General features: G+C 39.9%; 1 protein-coding gene and 1 long non-coding RNA gene across 2 annotated transcripts in view; one reads left to right on the top strand and one right to left on the bottom strand.

Annotated features, from left to right (window-relative positions):
- The window catches only part of LOC129177167 (uncharacterized), a 15,869-nt gene extending 2,623 nt beyond the window's left edge, over window positions 1–13,246 (top strand). Inside the window, exons 2-3 of the long non-coding RNA XR_008569586.1 lie at window positions 3,278–3,389; window positions 12,979–13,246. This is a non-coding gene — a long non-coding RNA (uncharacterized LOC129177167). The remainder of the gene's footprint in view (window positions 1–3,277; window positions 3,390–12,978) is intronic.
- Window positions 1–21,036, bottom strand: part of gucy2cb (guanylate cyclase 2Cb) — a 27,869-nt gene extending 6,833 nt beyond the window's left edge. The window contains exons 1-22 of the mRNA XM_054768001.1: window positions 15,781–21,036; window positions 15,299–15,411; window positions 13,218–13,285; window positions 12,895–13,110; window positions 11,650–11,765; window positions 11,408–11,510; window positions 11,154–11,268; window positions 9,652–9,793; window positions 9,456–9,538; window positions 9,268–9,376; window positions 7,562–7,643; window positions 6,267–6,375; window positions 6,126–6,185; window positions 5,985–6,056; window positions 5,817–5,921; window positions 5,659–5,745; window positions 3,269–3,401; window positions 3,067–3,204; window positions 2,727–2,803; window positions 1,744–1,835; window positions 1,332–1,490; window positions 1,026–1,218 (exon numbers count right to left, since the gene is read on the bottom strand). Coding sequence (XP_054623976.1) covers window positions 1,026–1,218; window positions 1,332–1,490; window positions 1,744–1,835; window positions 2,727–2,803; window positions 3,067–3,204; window positions 3,269–3,401; window positions 5,659–5,745; window positions 5,817–5,921; window positions 5,985–6,056; window positions 6,126–6,185; window positions 6,267–6,375; window positions 7,562–7,643; window positions 9,268–9,376; window positions 9,456–9,538; window positions 9,652–9,793; window positions 11,154–11,268; window positions 11,408–11,510; window positions 11,650–11,765; window positions 12,895–13,110; window positions 13,218–13,285; window positions 15,299–15,411; window positions 15,781–15,982 — 2,574 coding nt within the window. The 5' untranslated portion in view covers window positions 15,983–21,036. The remainder of the gene's footprint in view (window positions 1–1,025; window positions 1,219–1,331; window positions 1,491–1,743; window positions 1,836–2,726; window positions 2,804–3,066; window positions 3,205–3,268; window positions 3,402–5,658; window positions 5,746–5,816; window positions 5,922–5,984; window positions 6,057–6,125; window positions 6,186–6,266; window positions 6,376–7,561; window positions 7,644–9,267; window positions 9,377–9,455; window positions 9,539–9,651; window positions 9,794–11,153; window positions 11,269–11,407; window positions 11,511–11,649; window positions 11,766–12,894; window positions 13,111–13,217; window positions 13,286–15,298; window positions 15,412–15,780) is intronic.

Genomic DNA, 21,036 nt, shown 5'->3' with positions numbered 1-21,036 from the left:
ACAACAGCTGCATGGGATTTCTGTGTAAAATGTTGGTTTTGGCCATTTGCAAATTTAGTATAAATTCAGTTTTTTGGCCCATAACTTGTAAAACTTGACTTTATCTTGCCATAATTTCCGGACTATAGGCCGCTGCTTTTTTCACATGGTTTGAACCGTGTGGCTTAAACCATGATGTGGCTAATTCATGGCGAGAACAACTATAGTTCCCAAGGTGCTTAGAGTACCGAAAGAAAGCATTTCCACAATCAAAGCTAATTTCACATTTTTTGAAGTCTTATCTTGGTTGTGTTTTGAGCTGACAAATCTTAAGTAAGTTTGATTAAGTGTAGAAATACTACAGCTTCTGATTGGACTGCTTGGATCACGGCAGCTGTTGAACTGCGATGTCACATCTCACCAGAGCTAACGAGTGACGCTGGGAACACCGAGTGTAGGTAGGATTGCAAGGTTTATAGTGTGTCTTTCTGTGTGGCATATAGACAAGTGTGGGCTATATACAATATGTACAAAAAAAAATTATCTTTAAATTTGGTGGGTGTGGTTTATATTCAGGTGTGGTCAATCAAGTTTGGAATTTACAGTACTTTTGTACTAGTGGCAAAGCTTGTGAAGCAGGTGGTCACCCTAAATGTAAAATGTACAAGTTATAAAAGTTTCTCAGAGCAAAAGAAGGTTAAGAATCACTGCTTTAGGGGTGCTTATCTGGCTTTCTGGCCCCGGAAAAAAAAAAAGCTACACCGGAGTCCAATAATTTCATCCTAGGATGAGATTAGTGTAGATTGTCCCCCTACAGTTGTTATCTTTGTAAACAGGGCCAAATTGGGTGCCTAAGCAGAATTTTATTTGGTGCATGACTTGGTGCTGTATGGCCTCATTGCAGCGATGCACATTCTTTGCTCCCCATGGATCATGCGACCCTACACACAGCACGTGTTCTGGGTGTAGGGAGGGTGGCCCTATTTTTAAAAGCAGAATTTCTGATACAGTTGTCAGCGTATTGCTGCGTGTCAGCCTTGTTGTACCTTGTAGACATCATGGTGGTCAAGGATGCTGTCGAAGCCCTTGTAGATGTCGTTGAGCATGTCGACAACCTCCATCGGTGTGCTGTACTGGCACAGGGTGGTAAAGCCCACAATGTCGCTGAAGTAAATGGTCACCTCGTCATACAGCTCAGGCTCCACCACGCCCGTCTCCTTCAGGCTCTTCACCACAGGGCTGCAAAAGAGACACAGAAGAGAGTTCTCCCACCTCAATAGCTCGCAAGGTGAAAGCCGACGTGTTTTCATAGGTTAAAAATAAAATGACATTTGGTTTAAGAGGGAACAGACCCAGGAAGTAGCATGAAGTTGAGGCAGTCTGCTCGATCTCTCTCTGCTTTGTAAAGAGCAGTTCTCTCCTCCACCAGGTGCTCCAGGTTTCTGGAATACATCTGCAGCCGGCGAATCAAGTTGTCCATATAGCTCTCATTGTCTTTGTCGTGAATTTTACTAGAGGATAGGGGAAGAGAAGAAAGAAAAAGTAAATAACACCAATTTCTGAAAGCTGTCAAGGGACACTTCATTAGGTACACCTAATAAGAGCTGTGTCAAAAATGTTATTGTTACTGGTTGTAGTTTGCAGTGGTGTGCATCATACAAAGAGGGGTTTCTATTATTTTGGCCTATTTAAATCATTACATGTACCTAATGTTGCGCCCGGTGAGTGTGTGTTGCTAGTAACGCAAGAAAAGATGGCAATTACCTGATGATTTTGCCCAAACAGTTTTCTACCTTCTTAAAGTCGGGTCTTTTGTCAGCATCCTCTTCCCAACAACTTTTTATCAGCATATACACCTGGGGCGTGGACAGGGGACAAACTTAAAAAATATCAATATCTGGCCTCAAAATGAGAATAAATCATTCATTCATTCATTTCTAGGTGGTGCTGGAGAAAAATATTTTTTTGTATTTCAGAATAATAATATTTCTATTCTATATTTTATTATATGTGCCCTATAATGTAGTGGAAGGAAGCAAAGATGATCTTTTTGTCTACGGTATATTTGTACTTTAGTTCATTTAGAACATTGTTATGCTTGGAAATGCTTAATTTAAACCAAGAATACGTGACATTTGCTTAAATACCCCACCTTTTATTTATAAAAGGCCATTGTCATCCACGAAATAGCGATCATTAATTCATGAATTTTTGAAAAAATTAGATGGGAGCGATGTTGGAACCGCGATGGAGGGACGACTATATTGTTTTGCTTATTTTAAAGCACATTCATGTGACTTATTATTCTTTTGAATAATGACCCGCTTTACAACAATACAAAAAAAAGGAAATGTGTGTACTGGAACAATAATAATAGTGTGAATTAGTAGAAACAAAAAAGATGAATAAGCAAAATGGTCCTTTTATCACCTGTACCACAAAGTTGAGATGTAAACTATTTTTTCTTTACTTGTATTTAATATCTGAGCATATCTTGACCCAGACTGGATTGACATTAGCATGTTTAAAGAATTAAAGAATTAAAATGAGATGTAAACTATTTTTTCTTTACTTGTATTTAATATCTGAGCATATCTTGACCCAGACTGGACTGACATTAGCATGTTTAAAGAATTAAAATGTGAACAATATCACATCCAGTTTTTTTCTATGTGATATATTTTTGCACTACATGTTTTTCTTTCTTATCTTATCAGACATCAGCATCTTAGAAATGAGGATCTTACCTCGTGTTCTTTCTCAGAAGTTGTGTCGAAATTAAGATCAGGCCTGAAGTAGGACATGATGACTTTGGACAGCTTTTCTGTGCCAACACACACACACATACACACACACACACATACGGATTATTTTGTGAATAAAAAGCACATATCCATGTGTGTCCCCAGCCTCTAGCATTCTAGCACAGCCCTGATGGAAATGGAGCTCTGATCACACACACACATACACACACACCGATAGCTCTCCCAATAACACTTCCCTATGTGTTTACCTTTTAAAAGCTATGTAGTGTATTAGTACCACTGTTACACATACATTGTGTTACATGCTAGTGTGTTGTTTCACCTGCTCGGTCAGAGCAGCATTCAGTGTAGAATGTGCTTTTTCTTAGAACTATCTCCTGAGCAATGATGGCGAAGCTGTATACATCTCCTTTTTGGGAGGTGCCCTGCTTCCTGAGATGCTCCGGTGCTGTCCACAAGTCTGATCAGAAGAAGAATGTCAACAATTCAATATGCAATGCAGTGTTCTTTTTTTTTCTTTTTACCTCTGCCAGGCTTGAGAAAGGAGTTGCAGCCAAAATCGGTGATCTTCACCACCATGCGGTTGTCCACCACACAGTTGGTAGACTTGAGGCGTCCATGCACCTGGATGTCACTAGCATGCAGGTAGGACATGCCCTGCACGCACAGAAAGGTTAAACAATTGGAGTCTGCATGCCCTCTATTGGTAGCCAAGAGGATCTGCAGCAACATGTTAATGAACACAGTTAAGTCTGCATTTTTGTTGATGTAAAGTGGTCTTTAATGCACCATGTAGTTTATTTTGTAGATTAAAACACTAACCAGAGAAGGAAAAAGATGAATGACAAGGTGACCAGTGAGGTCACAATGGCTGCATTGACCTCTGACTGCCGATGTTGAGAAAGCCTCTTTATACACTCACAGGACACACACAACGTTAGGAGCACCCACACCATGGAATTAGATCCAATGCAAGAGATGTATCAAAAATAATCCCTGCCTTTACAAAGATAATAATGTAAATGAATTTACAATAATTTCAATAAGTAACAAGAGCTCAGTCATATGACATCAGGTGAAAATACATTTAAAACATCTGTATGCCAGCACAACACTAAAAACAGTGTGGAGTAAAATTATGGACCTGATTGAGCAAGGAACTTCATGCACCAATATGAGCTGGGTTAAGACACAGTAGAAGTAGAACAGGACACCAGAAGTTAGGGCTGCCGTCAAGCTGAAGAAGGAGTCCTATCGAGCATGGATGGCTTGCGGGACTCCTGAAGCAGCTGATAGGCACCGCAGGCCAAGCGGCACGCAACTTCGGCAGTAGTCAAGGCTAAAACTCGAGTGTGGGAGGAGTTGGGTGAGGCCATGGAGCATGACTTTCGGTCGGCCTCGAAGAGGTTCTGGCAAACTGTCCGGCGCCTCCGAAAGGGGAAGCAGTGCCCGGTCCACACTGTTTACAGTGGGGACGGGGGCCTGCTGACCTTGACTGAGGATATAGTCGGACGGTGGAAGGAATACTTTAAGGCCCTTCTCAATCACACTGACAAACCCTCCATAGAAGAAGCAGAGTCTGAGGACACAAATGCAGACAGTTCCATTGCCGTGGCTGAGGTATCTGAGGTAGTCAAAACGCTCCCCAGTGGCAAAGCTCCGGGAGTCGATGAGTTTTGCCCTGAATTCTTCAAGGCTCTGGATGTTGAGGGACTGTCTTGGCTGACGTGGTGAACAGTATCTCTGGATTGGCAGACTGGGGTGGTGGTCCCTCTTTTCAAGAACAGTGACCAGAGGGTGTGTTCCAACTATAGGGGGATCACACTCCTCAGCCTCCCTGGGAAAGTCTAGTCCAGGATGCTGGAGAGAAGGGTACGGCCGTTAATCAAACCTCAGCTACAGGAGGTGCAATGTGGTTTTCGTCCTGGTCGCGGAACACTGGACCAGCTCTACACCCTTGCAAGGGTACTGGAGGGTACTTGGGAGTATGTCCAACTGGTCTACATGTGCTTTGTGGACTTGGAAAAGGCATTCGACCGTGTCCCTCTGGTGGCGCGCTACTACGTGCCATTCAGTCCTTGTACAATCGGAGCAGGAGCCTGGTTAGCATTGCCAGCAGTAAGTCAAGCCTGTTTCCGGTGAACGTTGGCTTCCGCCAAGACTGCCCTTTGTCACCGATTCTGTTCATAATTTTCATGGACAGAATTTCGAGGTGCAGCCAAGGTGTCGAGGGGGTCCAGTTAGATGGCCTTAGGATCTCGTCTCTGCTATTTGCAGACGATGTGGTCCTGATGGCCTCATCGGGCTGTGACCTGCAGCGTTTACTGGGACGGTTTGCATCTGAGTGTGAAGCTTCTGGGATGAGACTCAGCACCTCCAAATCTGAGGCCAAGGTTCTCAGTCGGAAAAGGGTGGATTGCTCCCTCCCAAAATGCTCAAAAAGTGTGTGCACCCCTGATATAAGTGTACAACGTGCATAAATACATATTTAGAAATATAGTAAATATAGTACATATTTATATATTTTATAAACTTGGTCATTTTAAAAGTAGCTTGCAGGGTGACAAAGTGTGAGGACCCCTGATTTAAGGTATCGTTTATCATACATTAGGTATTTATATATTTAGCGGTATTTGATCAGGTTTTCATGTTATTGTCTTCAATCCTCAGTAAGCTATATACTGTACGAGCTTTAGCCATCGTTCTTTATTCTTTCTTTGGTAATGTGAACATTTTGAACTGTCCATGGGTAAATGTTTGGGCATGGGTAAATGCATGTTTGAAACAAATAAACCGTTAATAATAACCATTAATACAGCTCTACAGTATAATACAGTACACTATAGCATGCAGGTGTACCGAATTATTGCATTTACAGAATGGGCCATTTGTCAGTAGAACATTAGTGTGTCACCTTGGCGATGTCGTACATGACGGAGATCTTGAACTCCCAGTCCATGAACGTCTCTTCTGGATAGGAAACCTTGTCATTCAGCACATACTGGACAAAGAACGTGTGTAGTACATTGAATACAGTCTTTTTCAAGGTAAATGTGTGCGTGCCATACATACCCTAAGCGATCCCCGCTCGCCATACTCAAAGACCCCAAACACACCCTCATCCAACTTCACCGTGCCGTAGAACTTTGTGAGGTTATAATAGTCAATTTGGAGGAGCTGTGGTGACAAAAGAGGTCATTAGAATAGAAAGTGAAAGTTCATTGGGTGTGTGTGTCTCACAGCGTTAAGCTCCAGTTTCTGTGTCTCATCGAAGTTTCCGTCTGAGTGGTTGAGCTCCTTCAGAATGACAATCTGAAACATTTGCAGTGGCACCAAGATGAGCAGTAACCCTCAGGAACAAACAGACACCGTACGCTATACCTTCTTATCGTAGAGTGCGCGGCGTATCTTAAATACTTTGTTTTTCCTCTCATATTCAATCTGATGCAGGGAGGGCAGACGAGGGACACTTTAACACCACGAAAACAGAAGTGGACACTTTGATGTTGGACTAGTGTTTGCCTTCAGAGAGACTTGGTTCAGTGAGTCGTCCTGTAGCAGGGTGACAAGCTCAGGGGGGATGTGGGAGTCGGAGCAGCGTTTCCTCAGCAGACGATCTCTCCTGTTCTGTCTGGATGAGTCGTAAAATTTATAAGTAGGAACCGCATTTGGTAACTTCAACTTTGAAATAGACGCCACAGGCCTCAGATAAGGCAGTTGTAAAAAAAAAATGTAGTGATAACAACATCAAATGCAGAACAAAATATGATAATAAAGTAGATATAATAGGAGTGGATCATTATTAAATGATGGCTTAAGACACCTTTTTACACTGATGGCAGCACACACAAACAAATGCAGTATTTTTTGCTAAATGCTAATGCTAAAATGTCAAACCAAACCAAAACATGCTATATAGTTGAATATGCAGTATATAACTTAGCTTTCTGTTCTAAGTGACAAAGCAAGTACGGAGGAACCTGCTTAAGTCACTACCGCTCGAACAACTCATCAAGTCCCGGTTATTATTAGTTTTTTAAAAACTGTCTTCATAGGTCAACGCCAACGTACATGGTCGACTGCTTTTGTCGACATAAAATTTCATATCCAAAGGGATCATTTCTATTTAAAAATGATTGTATTATTGTTAACTTCTCATTATCAATACACTCTCTAGCTACAGAGCATTAACACATGCACACATTGATTTTCTGTTCAATGCAAAATAAGCTTTGAAATGAAAGCATGCCAGTTTTAACCTGGATTCTACCCACATTTACTTATTTATTTTAGAATTTTAACCACCGAAAGAAAGATTTGTGCATGTACGACAGCTATATTGGCATTGTAGTCAACATATGTGGGATAAAAGTATAAAATATTGTAATGTCAGCGGAATGGTGTTGAGATAAGCGCTGCGGTGCCCCTAGGCTGGACTTTGGACATACCGGGCTGAAGCAGTTAATTGCGATAGCGGTCTACTTACTTATTATTCTAATAGCTCTTCAAGTGTGTATTCAAAATGGAGCTTGTAATTCTCAAGTCATCGTAATAATTTGAAAATTCGTGTAATGAAATGCATTGAAATGAGATACTATTATGATAGGACATATTTTTTAAAATCACCAAATGATAAATGTTTGCTAAATAATGATAAAATGAAAAAAAAGCACATTTTTAATTTATATTGTACCTAAATAAATACCCATTAAAGCAATGGTTCCCAACCTTTATTGAGCCAAGACATACATATTTTACATGAGAAAAATGTATTATTTATTAAAAGGTGTATCATCATTATCGTCATCATTTCTCACCTGTAGAAGATGAAGGCAATGATGGCCACGACCACCACAGTCACCGCCAAAACTATGACCACCACGTCAAGTGATGCTGCCTCTGTTCGTGGAAACATAACAATTGGTAAAGAGACAGTAAGATAATCCACTCACTGGTCACCTTATTAGGTACACCTTGGTAGTATGCACAAGGTTTGACCCTGTTTTGCCTGAACATTCGTAACAGTCATAATACTTCTAAGCCTTCCATTGTCACCTCTGTCACCTCATTCTCACGACTATTAAACACATTGATGTTACTTCTAATGGATGGGCATTTCATGGCAATTCCTTCATTGATTGTGAGGACAGTAAATTCGTATTTGTATTTGTACTTTATTTATCCCACAGCGGGGAAATTCACTTCTTACAGCAGCAAGCAAGATACGCAAGTAAAGAATACATATTGACTACAACATGGTTCAGGTGGTGCAGGTGTTTCATTCATTCATTCAAATTCAGCTGTTAATTTGCATTATTTACTGATTTTATTTTTTTACACATGTTTTGACAACAAAAAAATGTAGTATGTACGTACCCCAACAACCCAAACACAGAAAACATTCAGAAGCAAAAAGGAAATAAATAAAAATTACTTCTTTTTTTTTAAAATGGTAAGTTAGTTTTAATTTAGTAAATAATGAAAGTCTATTTAATGTAGAGTGAATGCATAATAATAATGAGGATGTTTATTTTATTGAAAAATAATATTCAAAGAAATGTATGTACTCTGACGCATACCTGTCAACATTTGCATTTGAAAATATGGCAAATTCACCGAGAAAATACTGGAATTTACCGGAAACTGGAATTTAACAGCGATAGTTTTTCTGGTAATAAAGGAAGACCGCATTTTTTGGGGAATTTTGCCCATCAACTCACAGTCCTTATGTGCGACATGAAGACCTACAGTATGTCTTTCTCTTTCCTGTGTGTTCTAAAGATACAGAATGCACGTAATGGGACACACTTATTCCACCTGTAAAGGCTTTTGCAAAAAAAGTCCAAAAAGCGCCAACAACGCTCCATTTACATATAATGAGACGTGCATATTAACCAAGCTACAGCGACCTTGTTATTATTATTATTATTAACATTGTTACACCGATCGAACTACGTCACTGGCGTACTGATACCTTGCCACACCACTCCGGCTAGCGACTAGCTTCAACATACACTTGCTCGCAGCGCGTCAGCACCACGGTGACGCTACATATTGGAGCTGCCGCTACTGCTGCTGCTGCTGTTTTTGATTTTGGAAAAGTTAATGCTAGGTGTATGCCTTCGTTTCTATGTTGCTATGTGAAATCCGTGCGCCCACGAAGGGAGTTCCATTAATGCTTAAAAGGACCTAAATACTGCTAGTATTACATGTTATCATGAATGTACCTGTTACTACATGGTTACAGCATGTACTGTATATAAAACCATATTACTGGAGGTGTTTTAATAGCGGTCTTTGTAAGTGGCATAGGTGTGTCCCATTCCGTGCAGTAATGAGCTGTCTCTTTTTTTTTTATCTCTTTTCATATCTTTAGAACGCATAGAAAAGAGAAAGACATATGTTTTCATGTCTCACTTAAGGATTGTGGCTGATGGGCAAAATTCCCCCCAAAAAGGTGCAGTTTTCCTGCAAGCCAAATTAAGCGGTTTGTGATCTTATACAGTATTGATTTTGACTGTACCTTGAGCTGGCTTGAAATTGGGAAGCCTGTTCCCCCAGACGAAGGAAGGGTCAGTCTCAACCAGTGTGGTCAGGCTGTGCTCTGTGTCAAAGGTAAATAAGGTGCGATACTGGAGAAAGAACAGAATGTTTCACCATCAAAAGTCATTACACTTCATGCTGTGATGTTCCACGTGAAAAAGGGCATACCTCGTTGTCGTTAGTGGTGTAAATGATAGACAGGGTCACATCTCTGTCTCCGTGCTTGTCTAGCCGGTAGTTTCCTGCGATGCCTTCATGAGACGACATGGTCACTACAGTTTGTTTAAATCTTTATGCTTTTTGAGGCCAAGTAGTATGGATAGGTACAATAAGGACAAAGCATGACGATCTATTATCTGCTTACCGTCAAATGAGGTGTTCCTGAGGTAATTCACATTAATATATGGCCTCTGATAAAAATCTGACTCAGATTTGTGAGCTATTTCCCTTATCGCACGACTGACCAGCAGCACCGCGTCATGGTACGCAGCCATGTAGTCATTCATCTGTACAAAAATATTGAAGACATTCATGTTACTTCTGAAGGTTTAATGCTTTGCATCTTTAAAAACATTATTAATATTGACAGGAGCTAACGCTCTGTTACTTGGAACAAAGTATTAGCGTCACCTGCTCAGCTGGTACGTATTGGTATATGAAGTGGGTGCATAATCTAATATATTTGGATTTGTTTATGTACCAGTCAAAAGTTTGGAGACATCTTCTCATTCAATAGCATGAAAAAGTGTGTCTAAACCTTTGGCTGGTACTGTAATGATCAATTAATTGTATATCACTGTAATACATCAAATTGAAATGTTATATTTTGTAAGTCACAAAAAAATGGGCCCCACTATGTACATACGATAATAATAATATAAATATTTAATGACATAATTATATTGTAGTCATATAGCATAATAAATATGTACTGTATTCGCTGTTTTTTTAGGGCGGTCAAAAGTAGCGGCGGTAACTAATTTATTTTCACTTATGTTAATTTTTTAGCGTAATACGCATCATGGCAACATTATGACGACAGTTATGGCGGCACAGTGTATCTCCCCACAGAGTCGCACATAGTCTGCCGCTCTTTTACAACTTTATTCTGACCTGAACGAGTCGACAGCAGTACAATTCCAACACCATGTATGTATCTCCAGCTCAGCTTCCTCATTGTCACTCGACTACTGCGGGATACATTCAGGGATACTCTGGATATCACAAGAACCTCTTTATTATGCGTGTATGTGTGGTGTAAATAAACAGAAAGACAAAGAAAAACAATAAGCCGATATTCTTATCATTCAGTTTGCAACTCTTAATACGGAAGTACAATCTGCTGTATTTAAGAATGCTCGAAAATCTCAGAAAATAAACTAAAAAAATGTTAATCAACTTCATTTGCCTGGTGTCTTTGAATGCAACCCCTTATTGCTCATAGTAACAAGGTCAAAGTGTGATTCAAATGTTGCTAATGTTGCTATGCTACTATTAAAGAAACTAGCGTAAAGTAAATAGATTTTTAGACGTGTGCTATCTTGTAGCTTGATTTAAAAATTTCTGTCACTGTTAATACATAGAAATATAGCCTGTTCTGTCTTTCTTTCAATAGGTGTAATAATTATTTTTAATTGAATTTAATTAAAATAACAATAATTCAGTTATTATTGTGGTTGTAGTTTGCAGTGATGTACTCTGTTGCAAATATGTTTCCGCTGTCATATTAAGTAGGTAATCAATATATCAGGGACACCCCTCAGTACAATGCAGTGAAGCTGCGCACGCTACAACCACAACATAAAAATGAATATTGTTCAATTGATGTCGCACTCCCAATTGGGTATTCCACACACTCTCTCTCACCGTGGTGTTGCTTTCCGGGTCTGAGTCTATGGTGTAATTTCTGGTGTTGGGCATGGTGAGTACCAACACATTCTTCATAGATGGCAGAGACGTTGTGTTGATGTAGTATTGGTCACTGCGGAGGACGCAAGATGAGCATTACTATTGTGCTTAAGTACCTAATGAAGTTTTCCAGTGAGGGAAAAGGAAAATGTTGCAACCTTAAATGCAGCATGTGCATCCAAATTTGAATTAGGAATGAAAGCCATACTAACTTGTAGAGATCGATAAGGATGAAGAGAATGTCACTGCTGTCTGCCTCTGCTGAGAGATTCTTCGCCTCCAGAACATCCATCACTGAACCGCACATGATGAACACTGCCAAGGGAAAGCACGCTTACAGAAGGTGACCTTGGCAAACCGCAAACACTCTCTTGGCTGTGTTTATGAACCTAAATAGCTGCACTGAAAGGGTAACTATTTATGCATAGCTCAGTCATTCCCAGAAAAGACTTACGGTTGCTTGTCCTCTTCCGGTCGGAGGATATGACTGTTTGCAGGTCTTCTGGTTTGCGCAGCATCGTTCTTTCCACACTTTGGACAAAAATGCCTGCCTCCAATGCATTTATATACCTGCACAATTAAATACACTCTGCATCATGCCTGCATTTCCCCAAAATACTCTAAATGACAACATGGAAAAAGTTTTTTCTGAAAATGTATGAAACATAAAACACACATAAGTATTCACAGCCTTTGCCATGAAGCTCAAAATTTAGCTTGGTGCATTTTGTCTCCACTGATCATCCTTGAGATATCGTGGTCCACCTGCTGATTATTTAGAAAGACACCCACCTGTCTATACAAAGTGTACGTTTTTTTATTTGTAGTAAACATTTTTGAGGTAACAGCTTTATGTTGTGATTAATGGGTGTTTTGTGGAGAAAAACATTGTTGTTTCCGTTTTGTAATACGACTGCCACATAGAATTTCATTTCAAAGTGAAGTGCTGTGAATTCTTTGCAGATGCACTGTAGTGTACATATTAAACCAGTGGTTCTCACTTATTTTCTGTCATGCCCCCACTGGGTGACAGAAACCTTTTTTGCGCCTATTATTATGGTTATTATAGTTGAAATATCAGCTAGTTTGCTAATGAAGGTAATATTAGAAACTGTTTCCATCATGACACACTACAAAAAACATATACAGTCGTCCTTTGCCACATTGCCGTTTGAATTTTGCTGCTTCACTCTATCACGATTTTTCAGACATACAGTATATTAATTAGTAAATTATGCTGTTTCATGGTTGAATACGGATTATTATTTTTAAAAAATGCATATTTAATCATATTGTACCTATTTTTGGTCTAAATTAAGCATTTTCACGCATAACAATTGCCAAATGAAGTAAAATACATATACAAGGAATTAAGACACATTCAAATTGTGAATGTAGTAGTATACATTGGTCACTAGATGTCAGTAATTGTTCGGTGGGACTTATTGCAGGTTTAAATGATCTCATAATAATAGTGATCATCATAATAACACAGGCTACTGTTGCGGCAGTATCGGCAGTACTGAATCTGAACCCCCAATGTCACTTCCTGTCCGCCCGATACAACTTTTTAATTTGATCTCATTAAACCTGTTGATGTGTACCACTCATGAACACATGGAAAATAAATAACATTTTGAACTCTAGGACAGATACACCATAAAAAGTGGAGACTATTAGTAGATTAGTAATATCTCACCAAAAGCATTCCTCTGTGTTTTCCTGCTTCTTGTACACATAAGCCGTCTCCCACACCGGCTTGATGGAGTTGTGTTCTTTCCAGAAGTGGATGAAAAAGTGGGAAACTTTGAGCGCGGGCGGCAGTAGGCGCTGCAGGTTGACCGTGTAATCGCAGGAGGTGCCGAAGCTGCCTGCTGAGATGATGGGCGTGCTCAGTTTGAGACCCTTCTCAGCACTGCCAGAAGGGAGCGAGAGGACACAGGAGTATGAAACCTGCTGCAGTGCATTTGTGGAGGGATGTCTGAAGACGCAAAGAGAGATTTCAAATGTGCCTACACTTACTCAACCATGTGGAAAGCAGCTAATGTGCATGTGGGTCCCAGCATGGCACATCCCAAGTTACCTGTAATCTGCAGAGAGACCATGCACGTACTGTGAGTTGAACTTTCCTTCGCTCTCAAAAAGATGTCAAGTTGACTTGAATTCATGTTTAGGACAGATGGCTGTTAGCATTGTTCAAATAAAAAGTCCAACATTGCGCTTTGTTTTAATGTTCTTTGTCGACTTGCCAGTATTTTTACTTTTTTCAATTTCGTGAGAAGCATGTTGGTATTTTCAGGAAAGAGGCATCCCTTGGTTATTGCAGTCGATTGGTTCCACACCCGACTGTGATAAGTGAATTTCTGCCAAGTAGGACTCCTTATTAAAAAGTCAAATATTTTCCTAACTAGAGCATAGAAAACCTGTTTATAAATGGTTTTTAACATTAGAGCCCACTAGACATGAAATAACACCCCTATAGTCACCTTTACCACGTATTATCCAATATAATAGACATAATACTCGAAAATAAGACAACATAGACTCTCACATGTTAGCACTGGGAGAGTTCCTTGACGTTTGTTTTTTTTTTTTTTTACTTGTGGTACATCCTGCGGTGCCTATCACCTCATCAGTGTAACCTAATGTAACATTACTAGTGACCGGTGTAGAACACTACATAACACATGTCTTTCAATGCTTTTTCTGAATGTCTTATATATTTTTTTAGTTTGTTTAGTCATTTTTATGCTTGAAAATTATTAATTTAGGCCAAAAATACAAAAGATTTGCTTAAACATCCTAGATTTGTTAATAACTATATGTTTGAAAAACCGTGACAGAGTGAAGCCACAAAATTTGAACCGCAATATGGCAAGGGATGACTATATAAAACTACACACACACCTAATTAGCTGCCAAAAAGCACTATACACTGTGGGCCACACTCTAAAAACTATCAATTTTAGGTTGGTATGCTGAGCTGTTAAATCTAATTAACGAAAAAAACAGCCTACATCTCATCTCTACAATAGAATAAAACGTTATTATGACTCAACATTACAGCTTATTTCTAATTCGGAATGTTCTGATGTGGTTTATTTTCATTTAAAAATCATGCAGCGGGCCATTAAAAAGGACGTTTTGGCCTCAAATGGACTCTGGGCCGCACTTTGGAAACCCCACAGAAGGCTTCAGTGTATGTGGGCCCCCTTAAAGCTGCAATACAGTCGTCCCTCGCTACATTGCGGTTTGAACATCACAGAACATCACTCACGCCGTGGTCGTCTCTTGCGTCCATGCAGCGATCCCTTAGCCTGCGCATTAGCAATGTGTTGTAAACAAAGAATAATAGGAGTGTAAAGTTGACTGTAGGGGTGTTATTTCATGTCTACAGGGCTCTAAAAACAAGATGTACAAAGCCATAAACAGGTTTTCTTTGCTTTCCATTTATTAAAATTGAATCCTACTTCGTGGAAAATCAGTTATTGCAGTCGGGTTTGGAACCAATTAACCGTGATAAGCAAGAGACGCCTGTAATCAGCTTTTCATATTTGTTTTGTTTTTGTTTTTCAACTACTTGGCAAAGAACAAATGCTCTGAGAGTGGAGATTTCTTTTGTTTTTCCAGGTTTCCTGTTGAGGCAGTACACCAGCCACTCTCACTTGGCTGTTTGAAGGTCTAACTCGGACTAACTAGGTCTGTCACACACACTACGGATTAAAAGACAAGCTTTTGACTTGAGTCTATGCTTTGTATGATATCTTAATTACATACAATATCAGGAAAAGTATATCAGCAACATTTAAAACCATTTTTTGTTGACTAGCTTTTTTCCAGGTCATGTAATGCATTTACTAGGCAGAATGCATTCATAATAGCCCAATAGGCCAATCAAAAAAAAATTGTGTGTGTCAGCCACGCCCACTAGGCTGTTTGAAGACACCAGTGCAGTGCCTTTCCCAACACAATAAGGAAATGACTCCAGTAACATCACTGTAAAAACTATGAGAAGTGTATGTATACAAATTCAATTTGCAATGAAATGAGAGCTCTGTATTCATTCAAACACACATATTAGGAATACATATGGATGTACTCACCATCAGGTTTCTTAACTCGGCCACTCCTTCACACGAGCTACTCGAACAGCCTCTTTGTCGGTAGATGGTGGTGTTAAAACCACCAAATTTGACTGTGAGGTTGAGTCTCACGTCTTTGATATGTTGGGGGGGACATAAAAGCCAGAAATATGCATGATTTATTTTTTTACATTTATGCATAAAAGTCTGTAGCTTGCATAGCAAACGAACTGGAATGAGTTACTGCAGACTAAAGATACAGATACGAGTTATTAATGATGATTTATTGCCCTGACAAATACTAGGTAATCAGTTATCAGTCTTTGCATCACTTGACAGTAAGAACACAGAAGAGGATCGAGGATAAGAAGATCAAACAAACCAGCAAACAATAAAAAAAAAAAAATGTATAAATAGTAATAATAATAATGCTGATTTATGTATTTGAGTCCAGCAATCGTACAAATTGCAAGTAAAGGTACCTTTTTGTTGTATTCGCTTACCATTTTCCTGAATCCCAGATTCGGACTCCAAGGCCTTCAGTATTTGTGGTCTCACAAACTTTAAGCTCCAAGGCGAGTGCTCGTCATCCAGTAGAATCACGTTCATGGAGATCCCTCTCAGACAATGTCGGATGCCCTGACATGACGCCACAAGAGTCCCAAAGATGAACGACCACCACAAAAACCATCTGCTTGTTCCCATTTTGGCCAGCCTTTATCTTCTTGCACTAGGAGAAAGAATCCATGTTCTGCTGTATATCTTCCCGTGTCTTTGCATCCAGTGTGCCTACAATGTGTTTTCATACACAGTCACTTCCTCTCTCTCACTGTGAGTCGCTACTCACCTGCAATTTACACACCATCTTGTTAATATACAACATGGAGAGACCTGGAGAGGCCATATAAACTTGTCTCTGTTGTCATGCCAAGGTCGACATGAATTACAAGCACAGACGCACACAATGACATGGAGATAACAATTCACTCATTGACGACTAGTATTTGAAAGAGATAATGGCAGATAGAGTATGTGGCATGGATACTGTCGATATTAACCTTGCTATTATTGCAAATGGAAAAAAGGATTTTGCATTATTGCCTTTATTTTTGCTCCAACAATTATATCTACCCATCTATCCATGCATCCATCTTCTACCGCTTATCCAAGATCGGGTCGCGGGGGCAGCAGCCTAAGCAGGGAGGCCCAGATTTTCCTCTCCCCGGCCACTTTGTCCTGGCGGATCCCGAGGCGTCCCCAGGCCAGTTGGGAGATATAGTCTCTCCAACGTGTCCTGGGTCTTCCCCGAGGCCTTCTACCGGTCGGAATTGCCCTGAGCACCTCCCCTCGGAGGCGTCTGGGAGGCATCCTGACCAGATTCCCAAGCCACCTCATCTGGCTCCTCTCCTCACCTTATCTCTAAGGGAGAGCCCAGACCCCCTACGGAGAAAACTCATTTTGGCCGCTTGTACCCGCGATCTTGTCCTTTCAACACATTGTGACTTTATTACATTTATCTCTTAGATTGCAGTTAAGTCGGTAGCGCATATCACGGCTTCATTGGAACAAATCTAAATGAGTCAGTGCAGACTAAAGATACAGATAAGTTATTCATCGTGATTTTGTGCCCTGAAAAATATGTGATCAGTGATTAGTCACTCTCTCTCTGCTCCTCCACTCTCAAGCACCTTAAAGTTTGGAACATTTTGAGTTCTATAAAAATCTAGATTTAAATATTGACCTTTTCATCTGGCACTCACAAGTATTTCAACCATGTAAGAATAGTGTTGGTTCTGTTAGGCACTGCTTAGCGCTGTTAATGGTTTTATTTTGACATTACTACTTCCTTTTGTTTGTTTACTTTCACTTTCACACTACTTCAAAACATTAAAAGCCAAACGCAACGACCTAAGAAGCAGTTTTTATGCCAGAACTATAATTTCACTGATCACTGCCCAATTGCCATAACCTACTGTAGGCTAACGACGCTACATTATACATAAATTCTTTCTCGTAACTTTTTCTTTGTTTTCTTTTCTGTGTGGCCCTAATCAGGCTATGGGCCAGACGTTCGACGCCACTGCTCAAATTACAGCACACTACTGTAAAATAGTATATAGTGTCCATCATGCTCATTTATGCTACAATTATGCTATCATTACATTTTCATAACATCATTCACAATATGTTCACACACCACATTGTATAGTCATGTACCACCGTGTTGTTTTGCAATCATTCATGTTCAAATGGCTGTTCGACTTACTGACATCTAGTGGTTAACATAAGTATTTCTACCTTTAATACTACAATATTATTATTATATGTATATATTTTATATTAATGTTGTTTTATTTTAACTTAGATTATTATAAATAACATATGTGTTATTATTAAAATATTTATTTCTTTATTACATTCATGAATTGTTCTTATAATAGCCTAAATACGGTGTTCCATCGCTATATCGCCATTCACCTTTCGCGGATTCGCTGTTTCGTGGATTTTTTTAGTGCAATTTTGTATTTTTTTTAACAGCGTATGAACGCGCATTGCGTTCTGCGTCCTTGTGGTGTATTACAGCGATCTATCGGTGCTCTGTTTTTATGTGTCTGTCATTGTATTTACTACTGCTACCACTAGAGGGTGATGTATACTCATGTTGAAGGCATGTGCAGCTCCACCTCGTCTCAGTGTGTTTACGTGCGTGTACGAGCATATTAGGAACCCGCAGTAGCCTGTAGCCGGCTAAATATAGAACCACAACAGTCCTTATTGGTTAAGGGAGAACTCTTCAATGTTTCCTGCATCCTGATTGGCTGTAGACCATTGTCAATCAATCTCTGTGCCGTCGCTAGCAAACTGGCTAACTACTTGAGCTGCTTGCTAAACGCCAATAAACAACAGAAGAAGACGCAGCTAAATGAATCGTTGGTTCAATGGCAGGAGCAATATGTTTAAGTGGAGGCAAAAATGAATTGACTGAGTGGGTAAATGATGAATACAAGTGGATTTTAGAATAACTGCACTGAAGTCTATTGAGTGAATTATTGTTGAGCGCCTTAAAATGAGTACAGTATAGATTTAACTGTTTAATCAATTAATCTAATAACTTCGTGAATGATTACAAGTAGTTTCTAGAAATAATGCTTTATTAAATAATTAGCTAAGTAGATGAACGTCTGTTTAAGTGTGTCAGAGGTGAAACAGAAACAGTGTGGTGCTTACACCTGGTGTACAAACAGCTTGCACCAGCCAGGGTCAGCAGCCACATGTGGTCCACAATGTAGTCAAAACTCGGCACTATCACCGGTTGGCGTCACCCTACTTCGTCAAGGAATCCGGGAGAGAAAGTTAACGTTGGAGAGACTGGCGCCGATGGTCTGAGCAAAACAAGTACAAAACGGCAGATGGGACTATCGATCGAGACTCTCTCGAGGCTTCGTAGACTTCGTAGACTCCTAAGATATTCTGTCAAAACATTTAGTAAATCTAATTTGGTGTGTGAGTCTTCTTTCCTTCTCATAGCCGGAGCTTAACGAACACGTAAGGGGGAGGTGAAATTGGCTTAATTAATTTTCCAAAGTGGTCCTTTGACCTTTAGTAGGTTGTGGAGAATTTCATCTCCAACGCAAGGATACAAAAACGCCACAGCGAAGCACGGTCAGAGGAGTGAATAGGAGTGAGTCACTTAGTAATTTCTTGTGTCCAACCTAGTAGATCGGTCATTAAAACCCAAACAAAATTTGAACTTTGAGCTTGTTTAAAATGTGAGACAATGTTAATGCCTGTCTGAGAAAAGTGTATCAGATGCATTGTGGGGGATTTTACGGCCTTAAAACATATAATAACTGTAAACAAATAAAGTTGGCAAATTCGCGGATTTCACTTATTGAGGGCTATTTTGGGAACTTATCCCGCACGATAAACGAGGGAACACTGTAATTGCATAAATTTGAAATATTCACAGTGTAGGATAATGTTTTATTAACTTGTTAGCTGAGTGAATAAATATTTATTCCAAATAGATTTTAGACAACCTGTTTTTATTGATCTTCATTGATTGAATTATTAACCCAGTGCCTTCATATAGGTACAATGTAATGATAACTGTTTTATCGATGAATCCATTAACTAAGTGAGTGAGTACAAGTAGTTTCTAGAAATAATGCTTGATTAAACAGCTGTTTAATTTTAGCTGAGCAGATGAACAACTGTTTGAGTATGTCAAAGGTCAAGCAGAAATAGTGCCAGCTCACACAGAGTGTACAATCAGCGAAGGCCAGTCAGGAACAGCAGCCAGATATGGGAACAAAAACATAGTCAAAGTTAGGCCTTGAGACAGACTGGGAAAGTATGTGCTATTTCCGCAAGAAAAGTGTCAAGTCAGCAAAAGATCAGACCATCACCTGCTGGCGTCACACAACTTCGTCAAAGAATCCGCGAGACAGTTTTCTGGGGAGACATTGGCGCCAATGGTCTGAGAAAAACGATTATAAAAAGGCGGCTCTCTCTCCTTCTGGTCAGGAAGCCACATTTGGAGAGACAGCTAGCCCGGGTGTCCGAAGAATGTGAAATGATTCTGTCTGGTTTATTTTTCAATACATTTTGTACCTTTAATACCAGCGTGTGCGTCTTCTTTCCTTCTCAGAACTGGAGATTAACAAAAGCATAAGGGGAGGTGAAATTAGGTTGCGGAGAATTTCATCTCCAACAACAGCCTTTTTCCTTCCGGAACAATAAATCATTTGGCTTTAGCAATTTCTACCGTTCTTTTTCATGTTTTTACATTCTTCCCCCGCTGCTAAAAAATAAAATAAATAAATGACTACGAATAAGTTAGTTCTGCTTTGCTCAGTAGGACAGGTAAAACACAATTGCACACATGTATGTGTGAATACAGTTCATTTATTCAAACATTATCTAAGGTCACAGTGATTATTTTTAAAAAGTGCTTTTGAACACAAACATACAGCGGAGAAAATCAACTCGATACACTACAGTGTGTTATGGTAGTTCCAAATTAAATATGCATAGATGACATACACAACTTATTAAAGGCTCTAATGGCAACATGGGACGCATTCTACTTGAAAGTAATGTGTAATGCAGGGGTGAGCAAACCGCGGCCCGCGGGCACCATCGGGCCCGCCAAGAATCTCAATCCGGCCCACCGGGTGTTTCCAAATTGCTTTTCTTTTAAACCTTAACCATCGAAGCTGCAGCCGGCAACATGACTTGGAGTGCTACTGTGGCACGCTTGAGTCGCACGGGAAATAGTAAGATGCAGTCTGTAGCTTGTACAAAAAAAGAAAAAACAACACGTCAACCAACACATTACGCACAACGTAACCTACCTATTGCCCCATGTGGGCATACAAATAAACCCAAGCCAAAATGACCACATATTCCCGCCGCAAGGCATGCTGGGCAGCTTGTGGTACTCTCTCCAAACATTTCGCTGGGTTTGTTCGCATTTTTGCTTGATTGCAAAACATGTTGAGGAGGTCGTCAGGCTTGTAAAGGAGGAACGGTAACATTGATATTCAGTGTTTTATCATTCATAGTTCATGTTGTTGTCAGTGGACTACCCAGCATGCATTGCGGGCTCTTGCAAACAGCAGTTTAACTTTCGTGTTATGTTTAGCGCTTAGTTGTTGTTTATCACCCACGTAGCAGTAGTGGTTGATTTGTGACGCGTTAACTTGCTATGGATGGGTTGTGCTTTTGTTTCGTTGCACCGCGAGTACGTTCGCTCA

Source organism: Dunckerocampus dactyliophorus, chromosome 2 (assembly GCF_027744805.1).
Source record: "Dunckerocampus dactyliophorus isolate RoL2022-P2 chromosome 2, RoL_Ddac_1.1, whole genome shotgun sequence".
NCBI lineage: Eukaryota > Metazoa > Chordata > Actinopteri > Syngnathiformes > Syngnathidae > Dunckerocampus > Dunckerocampus dactyliophorus.
This window is presented reverse-complemented; position numbering and strand designations above follow the sequence as displayed.